Raw genomic sequence first — 13,813 nt, 5'->3', positions numbered from 1 at the left:
TGTAAGACATGGATAATAGCAGGTCAGATAGGGCAAACAACCTCAGACCTTAAGTCCTGGGGTCAAGAATCAAGCTGTGTTTCACTGTCTGGCTCAGAGTGCTACTCTAGAACCGGTCCATAACACGCCTCCATGGGACAACTTCACACAACCCCACCATCACAACAGTGAGGGCGAGATGAGTAGATAAAGACCTAGCCCTCCAGCATTGATACCAGACTACTGATAAAACCTTACAGTGACCGTAATCTGTTAATTTGTGTCAGTAGTCCACATCAAACATGCTAATTCAAACTGATGTTGATCATTTTCACATAAAAAGAGTACACACAGGAATTAACAAAACAACTTAATTAGGACTTTTAGGTCCGTAGACATATAAACATCTTTTCTATTGCACTATACTGTTTTCCTTTCAGCCAGTGCGACAGAGGGAGCTCACGGACAGAAAACCGGAGTTATGATGTAATTGATTAAATATGAAGATGCAGGATTTTGGTATCAACAAAGGCTTATATAAGAGACAAAAAAAAAAAAAAATGGAAGCAAATTAATACAAATCAATACAAAATTATAATCATATTAGCTTGTTTTTAATATGAAGTACTTTAAGATGTATCAGGTTTTTCATAAGCGAAAGGTGGATTCGTTATAGCAATTGTTAACAAATTCAACCTTTTAGCACCTCATGTAAGATTGCCCCTGGCTGTTGGCCCCAAAGAAGCCCCAATGAGGAGTGATCAAGCCCTTGAGGTGACAGTAGAGATGCCTGCTTCTGGCACACACTGATATACTCGCTTTTGACTCAATGTTGGAAATGTGGCTAATCAGGAGTGTTTCTCAGGGACATGCAAATTCTAAGTGTAGCCTTAAATTAACCCATAAAAGTAGCATCTTTAAACTCACCCACCTTAAACGCCTAAAACAAAAAGTTAACAACACACAGAATCCAGATTAATGCGGCCACATGCTCAAGTAACACATCCTTCTAAATCAGTGGCATTATTGTGCCATCTTCTGCTCTCGAAGAATAATTTTTAATAACACACTGGGAACTGATCACTATCCTTGGGTCGAAATGTGTTTGATGGGATTGAGCCAAATTATGTTCTTCCACACCCAACTTCTATATGAGCTTCCTGTTATGCCGGTCATAATGAACAGGAAAGGGCTGTCCTCAAAGCACAGAATTTGTAAATGTCTAGAAAACCATAAGAAACAGTCTCATTCCTTTATTATTCTGGGCCAATCATTGGCACGATGCTTTTGGGCAGGTAGTGTTCTTCTTGGCATCCCCCAAAACCAGATTTGTCCTTCAGACTGCCAGATGGTAAAGTGTGATTCATCATTCTGAAAATCGTGTTCACACTACTCCAGCAAACACTGAGCATGCTGATCTCACGACCACGGACACGACTTCATGAAGCTCCAGACAAACACACCGTGTTGACAGCGCTTCCTGAGACAGACTGGATCTGCGCATTGACAGCTGATGTTTTGACCGTCTGCTTCAAGACGGTACATAGCGTTTGCTCCAAGACATTTACATTTAGCAAAAACATCAATCTGCTGACCACTCGATCAGGGCAGAGATCTCATGCACAGACTTGGCACCCACAGACCTAAGATGAGTGCTATTTTAGTGCATCTGTCTGAAAGGACAGCTGTGAAAAAGACGACTGAAATGAGAATTACAATCAAAGTGGTGGTACAAAAGAAACTCAAGGGTTTCGGTGTCCTAGTGGGCCATGTTGGTTTAATCGTACGGAAGTGGAAGCCAAACCAACCAGACACTGCATCGAAAAGACCAACCACTGAAACTCTGCACAAACAAAGGAGCACTTGTTAGTGCAACTACAGAGAGGCCAGTGATCACTTTGAAGGAGTTGTAGAGTTGAGCTGCAGAGAATGAAGGTGAATCAGTCAACCACATCAAGAGCTCTGGAGAACAGAGAGGCACAGAAGAAGCTATTACTCAAACAGACCATCAGCAGATCCCCCACACTGCTTTTAAGATGGTAATGGCAGAGCATCGCTCAAGTACCTTTGAAATACAAAACGAGAAAAAAAAACAATTGCATCGGAATGTTGCAAAATGGAAACACGTCTCTGGGAAATCTTTAACCGCTTGAGAGGCAGATGAAGGCACATCCACATAAGTGGTCCTGGTGAAACCAGCATCATAGTGATTTCATTCAAGAATATATGAAGAAGTTTAATGCAGGTTTGATCTGGGAGCACTTTGAACCACAGAATGATGGGTTTGGGACAAACAAGGTACCGCAACAGAAACACAAATCCCAACATCCTTCTTTGTTTTATACAACTGAACTACTGAATATCAATTCTGCTCCATTTATGGGAAGCTGTTATTCTGTGAAAGATCTGACTGCAGATTGAAGCCTTTGGCCTGTTCTTATACAGTCGGAATCAGAACGAGACAAATCCCTGGGATGCTAATTACGGCTGGAGAGTCATTTCTAATCATTCTTCCACAGCGCTCTTGTGTTCAGTGTCTTCCCTCTATCCGTGTTTGAGCACAGCTCTCCTCCTACAAGGACGTGCTTGATGTTGGGCTCCGGGTGAGTGAAGCCCAAGGATAACCCCCAGAGTGCATGTGCTTCAGAACGTGGGCGAGACGGGCTGATGCTCAGTAAACAGGCTTCCTGAGCCGCCCCCTGAGGCCTGGGAGGCAGAGCTCCATAACATCTGCTGGTATTTCATGCTAGAGGGAATGGGTTTTGCATTTCCTTCCTCTGCAAGTGTGCTTTTCCGATCAATACGAGCAAGAGCTTATCTGCTCCTCTGAAAACACTGGGTAGCAGTATACTCTGGTGAAGGTCACTGGAGTAAGCGCAGGTAAAATCGTGATGATAACACACTACACGAGAAGCATGCTGTTTACAGGAGCCGTGCTGAAAATGATGCTGATACTCTCTGAGTGTGAGCTTTGAATTGATTCCTCTTTTGGTTGATAGGACAACTATCTTACTGTATTTGTCCTAACAGGGCTGAAGGCATCTGCTGCACAGAAATTCACTGCTGCTACGTCACAGATCTGAAAATGTAAACAGGCTCTTGTGTAAACCAGGTTGTGTTTTTTATTGTTTTTTGCATAAAGTTCAGATGGATATAATTTTACAAACAAGGTTATCTACCACAGTCTGCAATCCCAGAATTCAACAGAAGCAGAGGAAAACAGTGAATGTCTTTTTCATGTGCCCTGTGAACCCGCATTATAGGTTCATTAAACCCTCTCCAGGTTTGATCCAGCTCTATTTTCGTTTCTCAATTGTCCAAATATCCCATCAGTGGTTGTTTTTTTAATTCTAAAAGGAGTTGTGGACATTAAACTACACCAAACATAGTAATGATGTTCGGGCTGTAATACACTGAATACACTGAACTGTCATTTGCAGTGTGTACGGCTGATTCGGGGAGTGTGTGAAAGTGTGTATCTTAGCACATTCTCCCGTCTCAGGTTCAGAAGTGAATTATTCATTGAGTCCTTCCAGCAACTGGATCCAGCATTTTCTTCTAGACAGCACTTGCCGTGTTCATCAGACATGCCACATTATCCAGTGCACTCCGAGATTTATCTCGCTTTTAGTTAACATTGTGATCAAATGATGGCCAGGAAGATATTGAATGTCATCTGGATGTGCACTTTATGGAAACATCGGATGCTGGACTGCAGGGTCAAAATGATAGATTTTGCATTTAACTATCTTTAAACAAGATTCACTGAGCAGCAGAACAACTGAATTGCAATAATATTTCACAGTATTACTGCTTTTATTGTATTTCAGATCAAATAAATGCAGTCTGAACAGAAGAGACTTGAGTTTGACAAATGTTTCAATGGTCGTTTACCAAGTTATAGAGAGGACAATGCTGATAAGTTCCTCTCTAGTTGAGGGTGTTTGGATGAGATCTATCTTAACTGGATGCTGATGAATCAAAGCCGTGTCCTTGCTGAGATTCACCAGCTTTAGTGAAGCTGCAGGCCAAGGCAGACGCCGGTATTTGCATGAAGGTGAAGGTTAGCATTCCCCGCATGGAGAATGTGAATCTGGAATATGGATAAACGCTCCCAGATGACGAGAAGCCCCCTCTGAGGCCCGAGCGTTTTCCACATGCCAGAGGAACAGCGTTAGGAAAGAAGGTGGTGTTCTTCTGCAATGGAAACCATCTGGTGCTGGCTAATAACTGCAGCGTGAAGTCCACGATCACACAGAACAGGGGCAGGTCGGGTGAAACTGCTGAGCCTTCACGCTCCCAGCCAAAGATGAGTCAGAAAACAGCTAATCATATGTAAAATGATAACATCAGACGGTCAACAGACCTCCAGGATCTATTCACCTTCCTCATTAAGCCATTAGAACATGTTTAAACGAGACTCCTCAAAGTAAATAACACACCATTTGTAGATTTTTGTGGTAGGGCTTTTCATTTAATGTGTTTATTTGGGGCAATTTACTTCCACAGTCATTCTGATTAATATGATGTAGGAGTTTATTACAATAAAGTTATACTCTAGATATGATGGCAAAAACCGCTTACCTTCATTAAAAGCTCCTTCATACATGTATAATTAGAAATCATCAAGTCAGTTACCTTACACGAGCTCTTAACAGCAGAGACTGATCTGATCCCACACATATAATCACTGATGAAAGCAGATATGAAATAGACCCGTATATACAGTATGATGGGAACCAAAGTAAAAAAAAATATTTCATTCACACTTTATTTTCAGGTCTAGTGCTCGCTGGTAACAAACCATTAACTATGACTTTTGCCTCAATAGACTCCTAATTTGCTGTTGCTTAGTAAAGTAGATAAGATTAGCTGTTGTATAGGATTAGGGATGTAGAATATGTGGTTTATAAGTGCTAATAAACAGCTAGTATGTTATTAATAGGCATGCTAATAAGCAACTTATTAACAGTGAGAATCGGTCCCTATTAGGGATGTCAGTTTAACAGGTTAACTTAATTAGTTATAAAAAAAATAACATGATTAAAATATTTTAATGCAATTAATGCACTGGCCCCGCCCCTAGATCTGTACATCATCATCTTAGTCGAATGTTGCCAAATTTGACGGAGGGCAACTCCATAGATGCAGTTATGTCCTAAAATTCAAGATTTTGTGCAAAAACAGTTATTAGTTTTTGTCTCATATCACAGTGATATCACACGAGCAGCGAGAGCAATATCACACCAGTGCAAATGTGATTTTATACAATAGTTCAGTAAATAATACATTTTGTGCTGTTTTTAAAAACAATATTGTATGTTTTTATTCAGTTTTGCCACCAAAAACATAACCTATAAAGCCAACGCAGAATTGTTGTGTGCCTGTGAGCAACACAGCAGTGTTTAGTTTCAGAATGAATCAGTCGTTTGAACGATTCATGTGAATCAATGGTTCAAAGAGAGAGATGTTTACTGAATCCCTGAATGAATCAGTCCTTTGAACGAATCATGTGAATCAATGGTTCAAAGAGAGAGATGATTACTGAATCCCTAAATGAATCAGTCGTTTGAACGAATCATGTGAATCAATGGTTCAAAGAGAGAGATGTTTACTGAATCCCTGAATGAATCAGTCGTTTGAACGAATCATGTGAATCAATGGTTCAAAGAGAGAGAGGTTTACTGAATCCCTGAATGAATCAGTCGTTTGAACGAATCATGTGAATCAATGGTTCAAAGAGAGAGATGTTTACTGAATCCCTGAATGAATCAGTCGTTTGAACGAATCATGTGAATCAATGGTTCAAAGAGAGAGATGTTTACTGAATCCCTGAATGAATCAGTCGTTTGAACGAATCATGTGAATCAATGGTTCAAAGAGAGAGATGATTACTGAATCCCTGAATGAATCAGTCGTTTGAACGAATCATGTGAATCAATGGTTCAAAGAGAGAGATGTTTACTGAATCCCTGAATGAATCAGTCGTTTGAACGAATCATGTGAATCAATGGTTCAAAGAGAGAGACGTTTACTGAATCCCTGAATGAATCAGTCGTTTGAACGAATCATGTGAATCAATGGTTCAGAGAGAGATGATTACTGAATCCCTGAATGAATCAGTCGTTTGAACGAATCATGTGAATCAATAGTTCAAAGAGAGAGATGTTTACTGAATCCCTGAATGAATCAGTCCTTTGAACGAATCATGTGAATCAATGGTTCAAAGAGAGAGATGTTTACTGAATCCCTGAATGAATCAGTCGTTTGAACGAATCATCTGAATCAATGGTTCAAAGAGAGAGATGTTTACTGAATCCCTGAATGAATCAGTCCTTTGAACGAATCATGTGAATCAATGGTTCAAAGAGAGAGATGTTTACTGAATCCCTGAATGAATCAGTCGTTTGAACGAATCATGTGAATCAATGGTTCAAAGAGAGAGATGATTACTGAATCCCTGAATGAATCAGTCGTTTGAACGAATCATGTGAATCAATGGTTCAAAGAGAGAGGTGTTTACTGAATCCCTGAATGAATCAGTCGTTTGAACGAATCATGTGAATCAATGGTTCAAAGAGAGAGATGTTTACTGAATCCCTGAATGAATCAGTCGTTTGAACGAATCATGTGAATCAATGGTTCAGAGAGAGATGATTACTGAATCCCTGAATGAATCAGTCGTTTGAACGAATCATGTGAATCAATGGTTCAAAGAGAGAGATGTTTACTGAATCCCTGAATGAATAAGTCCTTTGAACGAATCATGTGAATCAATGGTTCAAAGAGAGAGATGTTTACTGAATCCCTGAATGAATCAGTCGTTTGAACGAATCATGTGAATCAATGGTTCAGAGAGAGATGATTACTGAATCCCTGAATGAATCAGTCGTTTGAACGAATCATGTGAATCAATGGTTCAAAGAGAGAGCCGTTTACAGAATCAAAATGTTTTTGTTTTTGCTTTATGTTGGGCCGCTGTAGCTTAAACATTTAACACAATAACAGCTTTAAATGATCTTTTGAAGGTATTTTCACAGCACCCTGTAATTAATTAGATTAAATTTTAATCGACTGCCCTAGTCTCTATACTAAAGTGTTACTGTTTTTTCTTAGATGTCCGTTATATGAGCAGACAGTCAGTAAATAAACACGAGTGAGCCAGATGGTAACAGTGGAGCCCTCTTTAAAATGATTGAAAAGGATAAGAGTAACTTCATCAGTAGATTATCAGAGCAGTGTTCTGCTCATATGCAGTGTATTAGTTTATGTGTGTGGCTAGTGAAGAGGTCAGCAGAAAGACACCTTGTCTTTGTATAAGTATTACACATCCTTATCTTTTCCTACTGATGGGATTATTTATAGTCTACACTACCCCCATCGATCTGATCCACATTTTTATTCAGATCCTACTTGGCTGAGGCATTTACATGAAGTATTTTCAGTTTAATGAGCCATCAATCTGCTTAGGAAACATTGTGTGGCCCAAATCTGATGTTTTTTGCTCACCGTCACATGTGACTCAGATCTGTTTTTGTCACGACAGTGTGAACAGCACAAACACCACGTGATCTCATCTTTTCAATTCTGACCAAAAAAATTGTACTCATGCGAGTAAAATTGTGTCAGATTTGGGCACTTGTGGCCTGCAGTGTGAATGTAGCCCCTGTGTGCATCGTTCTTATTCACATACGGTTCAGTTCAGAAGCATGATCTGTTCACACTGTAAATCTAATATTGGCCACATTTAAAACAAAAAATCTCAACAGCTCTACACATAAAATCAGATCTGAAAAGACATGCATGCAGTACGCATGTAGAGATGTGTTACCTGTGTGAGCACGTCCAGCTGTCCTACGATGTGCTGGAGGGTGCTGGCGAGCGCAGCGGGAACGCTGTCCGGATGACCGTCTCCAGGGCTGACCGGAGCGGTGCTGCTGTTCTGTGAGGACACACCGACGGCTCCGGACTCCTGCGGGAGCGATGGGAAACTGTGAGCGTCTCTGAGGGCTACCAACACCTGACTGAACGTGACTCGATGAAGAGCCAGGCAAGCTCAAGATAGTGACAGATCTTTCCTTCTGTATAGTGACGTGTGTCTGAGCATAACAGGGTATTGAAGTAGAGCGCTAGGATTTCTGTGATGCGGAACAAGAAAACAAGTAATGTCACGGAATATGTCAAGGTTTGGATGAATTCATCAAAAATAGGTCATTACACTTAGATGAAATCACGATATGGACTAGTATCATCTCACAGAAGAGAGGGGCGGGGCCAGCAGAGCTCATTAGCATTTAAAGAGCAAGGCACTGAAACGGCTTGCTGAAAACAGAGCTGTGGGGGGTTTGTTTTACACAACCTTCTGGAAATTTTAACCAAAGTATGTTACAGACTTTTCATTAAGACCCTAAAAAAAAATAGTGTGCATGTGCCATTTAGAGTAAACTAATGTGTGAAAAAATGACTGGCTCTTTAATCTCAGCGGTGTGATTAATTTAGTAGTCCCGCTCAAATTTTAAGATTTCATGGGATCCTCTGGGGAATGTCCCTGAGCAAGACACTTAACCCCTAGTTGCTCCAGAGGCGTGCGACCTCTGACATAAATAGCAATTGTAAGTCGCTCTGTCAGCTAAATGAATAAATGTAAATGTACTACACAAACTGTAACACACATTGATGTCATTTCATACAAACAGAACAATTAAAGGTCTTCACAGCAACAGATTAAAATAAAATTTACAGATATTAATGTAATTATAGTACTACTAATAATAAACTGACCATTGAAACATTTTTAGAGGGATATTTACCAGAAAAAATATTTTACCAGAATTTATTTAGCTGAAAAAAATTAAACCATATATGTTTACCATTATTATTTATTGAAATCATTAATATGGAATCCGAAAAATAATAATAATGGAAAATAGAATTTGCCAAAAAAAGAAAAGAAAACATTACTTAGGGGCTTAAAATAAATAAATAAATAAATAAATAAAAATAAATAGAATCCAACAAAAAATACAATTAATTTGTACAGTAGATCCTGTATCTAAAGTCAGTTTTCTCTTTCACAACAGATATGGTCATGTCTCGCTCAACCGTGTGATGAGAATCCTTCTGGTTAAAGCGAACAGGTTTATAGCAGCTAGCAGGAACACACAGTAAACACGTACAATATGAACTTATGTATATGCACTTTAGCCAAACATTCACTTCTGCGTTGTTGTGCAAAGTACATTTCTGACCTTACAAACTTCAACAAGGCTGCATTTATTTGATCAAAAATACTGTAAAAACGGTAAAATATGATTACAATTTAAAATAGCATTTTTTTCTGTGAATGTGTTAGAGTCTAATGTATTTCTGTGATGCTCTGCTGTATTTTCAGCATCATTCCTCCAGTCTTCAGTGTCACATGATCTTCAGAAATCAGAATAATATGATGATTTACTGCTCAAGAAACATTTCTGATTATTATCAATGTTGAACAGTTTACGGTTTAATATTTTGTGGAAACTGTGATGCATTTGATTTCTCAAAATTGAATAGAATGAAAAGAAGGTTCAAAAGAACAGCGTTTATCCAGAATAGAAATGTCATCATTATAAGTAACATGTAAAGTGTGTGATGAATGAAGCTTACTAAAGTCTCAGCCTCAGCCAGAATGAGCCCACAATGAAAACGGTTCTTCAACAACCCAAATGGTTTGCATATTTTCACTGTGAAGCATCTCAAATTCATCATCAGAACGGTGTTATCAACAGACGTGGATCTGATGTGGTCAGAGAGTACAGCATCAGGTCTGAGAGAGGCAATGGGGAAAAACAAACACGCTGTCGGCTCGTCCACACAACGCCTGCTGAACACATCTGGCAGACAGGTGCCACTCGAGGGCCTAGCTAGGTCAATATTTAGCTGTGTGACCCTGGTGATTTCCAGGCAAACAGCACACTTACTGTAGACACAGAGAGACTACACCACAGACGACCATGAGATCAGCATCCCTCAAAGCCACGTAACTCACCCCTCAGCGTTTGTGAACCTGCTTTCACAGAAACTGCAGCTTTCTGCCAAAGTCAAGTGAAGGAATTGAGACAGGAGTATTAATACAGGTAAATCAGTGCAGAAACTGAAGTGGAAATGGGTATGAGCTCTTAACTTTGTGCTCCAAGTGCATCAGATCGGTGCATTTAACTTTTTAAAGATCTTTTAGACCAAGGTCCACCGCTATCCTCAGGGAAAGACTGGGTGTGCTAATTAAGATATTTTTTAATAATACTGAGCGCTCTGTGTTCAGTAGAGTTTACGCTCAGGGTTAAACGTGTGCTTGCTGAACGTAAACAATGCTTCAAAATGGTGGAAGATGGTAACTTGGAGACAAGAGCTGTTTAATAAAATATGTTATTATTGTTTTCTTTGTTGTAGTAGCTTTGTAAAATTACGGTTGAACCACTGAAGTCTCATGGACTGTTTTATCGAAGTCCTTGTAATGTTTCTGGGCCTGGGAACATTTCAGCTGCACTGTGATCTTTGGGATGGTCAGAGAACTCTCGGAATTCATTAGAAATATCTTAATTTGTGTTCTGAAGGTTACAGGTTTGGAACGACATCAGGGTGCGTAATTAATTACCGAATTTTCATGTTTGGGTGAACTACCCCTTTAAAGAACCATCTGTTTCTTTCCTTTTTTTAATCTGAAGAACCTTCTTTCACCACAAAGATGTTAAAGGTTCTTTATGAAACCGTTTAGACAAAAAACACCTTTTTTAAGTATTATATAAAAAAAAAAAATGTGTGCATCTGCGAATTTTCCAGGATCCATAAATTATTCAAAGTTATGTCCAGACGTAAAGTGTGAGGCGGGGTGATTGAGTAAGTATATGAGGTGCAGTCAAATATGTATTTACAATAAGGTACAGCTTTCTATAAACCACACTGCAGCTCTATATTTAACCAGACTGTGCTGGATCAGAAACAACTGTTCACACACGAGATCCTCATGACTGGAACAATGGAAACGTTTGGTCAAGCTGCAGGAGCTTGAATTATCTGTCCTGAAATCAGGTGGCTGTTTGTGACACGCATGAAATTAATTACAAGTCATTATTGATCAATGTGACAAAACCAGTTCATTTATAATAGTGTGTGTACAGCGAGAGCTTTCAAAGGATTTCAACTGAATTAATGATATGAATGCGGATTAATCAAGTTTATTGCTGCAGTAAAATAGACAGAAAGAAGAGATTTCATTTCAATTAACACTGAATTTAAACATCGTCAGAGAAAAATATGAACCGTGCTTTGAAAACCACTGATTACAGTTTGCCATACCGTATTTTTCGGAATATAAGTCGCACCTGAGTATAAGTCGCATCAGTCCAAAAATGCGTCATTATGAGGTAAAAAAACATATATAAGTCGCACTGGACTATAAGTCGCATTTATTCAGAACAATGAACCAAGAGAAAACATTACCGTCTCCAGCAGCGAGAGGGCGCTCTATGTGTTCACTGTAGACTACAGGAGAACTGAGCAGCATAGAGCGCCCTCTCGAGGCTGGAGACGGTAATGTTTTCTCTTGGTTCATTTCTCTCGGTTCATGTCAAATTAATTTTGATAAATAAGTCGCACCTGACTATAAGTCGCAGGACCAGCCAAACTATGAAAAAAAGTACGACTTATAGTCCATAAAAAACAGTACAATGATTCATTTGTGGCAGTCCATCACAATATCAACATTGACCACCACAAATAGATTTGCACAAATTTATCCCAAACTCATATACATATATTTTTATCAACAGTAATTTTACACTTGTCTAGTACAAATACATAGATTGGAGATTAAAATAATAGCAGATTTGTCTAATTTTTAATGAATAATAAAAGCTGAAAAATTGAGTTAAGCGAGAATTACAATTTTACTTTAGTTAAATAAATGTGTTAGAACTATATATATATATATATATATATATATATATATATATATATATATATATATATATATATATAGTTGTAACATTTATTTAACTACAGTAAAATTTTAATTCTTGCTTAACTCAATTTTCAGCTTTTATTATTCATATATTTATTATTCATATATTCATTATTATATACACGTGTGTGTGTGTGAGATATAATATATATAAAATCGGATTCAGCCAAGAAAACTGCAATCAGTGAATCTCTAATAATAATAATTGACACTTAACTCATCAATTTTCTTAAAAATGGTTTAAACTAAATTGTGAAGTTTTTTTCTTTAAAATAAAAAAAGCTAAGAATATTTTATAAAAGTTTGTATCTGTATTTTTTTACAGTCATATTATGGTTTAATATCATAGACATTGCTTATATGATATTAACCTTATTTGTGCAAGTCTTAAATAAGGTGTTAAAAAAGACTTGCATTTGATTTTAAAAGCCTGCAGAGACGTATGCTAACTGATATCGACTTTAATGTTTGCATTGAAGCTTTTCTTTTTAGCATTATAAAAAAAAAACCCTTCCCCTTTTCATTGGGTGGAGCTGTTACCACAAATAAAGTGCAAGTCTGTGGGAAACACTGGAGATGTATGCAGATGCAGGCCATGAAATTAATTAATTAATTGCAGTAAACCAAATTGGACCGTCCTAATTTGAACAACATTATCTATAGTTGTGCAGATGCTGGAGGCGTGCAGAGGCGCAGATACTGGAGCTGAATGTGAAGGAAGAGTCTGACGAAACACACAAAAACATGAAAGCTGAAGAGAGCTTATGCTGAGCCAACAGGCTTCCAAAGAGCAGGATTAACTCCTGTTGAGAGATGGACTTACTCACAGCTCAGCAGTAAAACAGCTGCTCAAACACACACACACACACACACACACCATGAATCACCTGGACTGGAAAAACCAACAGTGGAAAATTTCCTGAGGCCCCAGTGAAACTCTGAACTGCACTGAGCTGAGGGATCCATCGATAGACGCTTCCTCGTCTACAAACACAGTCATTCATCAGGAGCCGCCCCACACACACACACACACACACACACACACACACACACACACGCGCTTCCTCATGCTGCTGTAAAAGAGGGAATGCACATGTAATTAACAGCTGCCAAAGGCCTAATATAAAGCTTGTAATGATCAGTGGATGTGAGAGCGTTCAGTCGATTCAGTGATTTCACAGTGATTCAGGATCTTTCTAAAAACAAATAAATAACAGGCCTTTGTTGAAGTATTACACTGGGTTATTAATGCAGATGCCACTCATAAAGGATTTTACATTTACAATGCTTTTGCTTTCATACTCAATCTTTAAAAACATTAATAATTTAATGTAACTCTTCAAATGCAAGCAGCAGATCTTCAAAAGGACATTTAAAATGAAAGTTCTTTAATATCCTTAATAACAATTTAGGAATTTGCCCCGTGAACCGTGAACATGCATCGTTACACCTACTTCAGAGTGTTATCAATCTTTGACAAGTGTAGTGTACAATTTCTCAGAAGTTTATTGGGTATCAGAAGTGTACGGTCGATGCTTCACTAAAAACAATGAAAGTGAAAAAGCTAAATCTAAATTTTTGAATAATAAATGAATCACGTGTTAAGACTGTTGTCTCCTTTCATTCATTGATAAACGTGGGGATTTGTTTTACACTAAGAAAAAATTAAATATGGCAATAATGATTATTTTTATAAGACAATTACATTTTCTATTAAGACAATTATATATTACGGTCAAATTCATAATAGTGGGGATAGTAAGACTTTAAACATGTTTCTTTAAATAGTTCTCTTCTGCTTACCAAGACTGCATTAATTTGATAAAAAATACAGTA

At 38.3% G+C, this 13,813-nt stretch overlaps 1 protein-coding gene across 2 annotated transcripts in view; it reads right to left on the bottom strand.

The window, feature by feature from the left end:
* poc1a (POC1 centriolar protein A) overlaps positions 1 to 13,813 on the bottom strand; it is a 65,484-nt gene that overhangs the window by 4,026 nt on the left and 47,645 nt on the right. For both annotated transcript variants that reach the window (XM_026240824.1, XM_026240823.1), the window contains exon 10: positions 7,811 to 7,951. In XM_026240824.1, the coding sequence (XP_026096609.1) occupies positions 7,811 to 7,951 (141 nt within the window). The remainder of the gene's footprint in view (positions 1 to 7,810; positions 7,952 to 13,813) is intronic.

The sequence above is a fragment of the Carassius auratus genome, linkage group LG36F, assembly GCF_003368295.1.
Source record: "Carassius auratus strain Wakin linkage group LG36F, ASM336829v1, whole genome shotgun sequence".
Taxonomy (NCBI): domain Eukaryota; kingdom Metazoa; phylum Chordata; class Actinopteri; order Cypriniformes; family Cyprinidae; genus Carassius; species Carassius auratus.
Note: the sequence above shows the minus strand (reverse complement) of the source record. Positions and strands in the feature narration are given on the sequence as shown.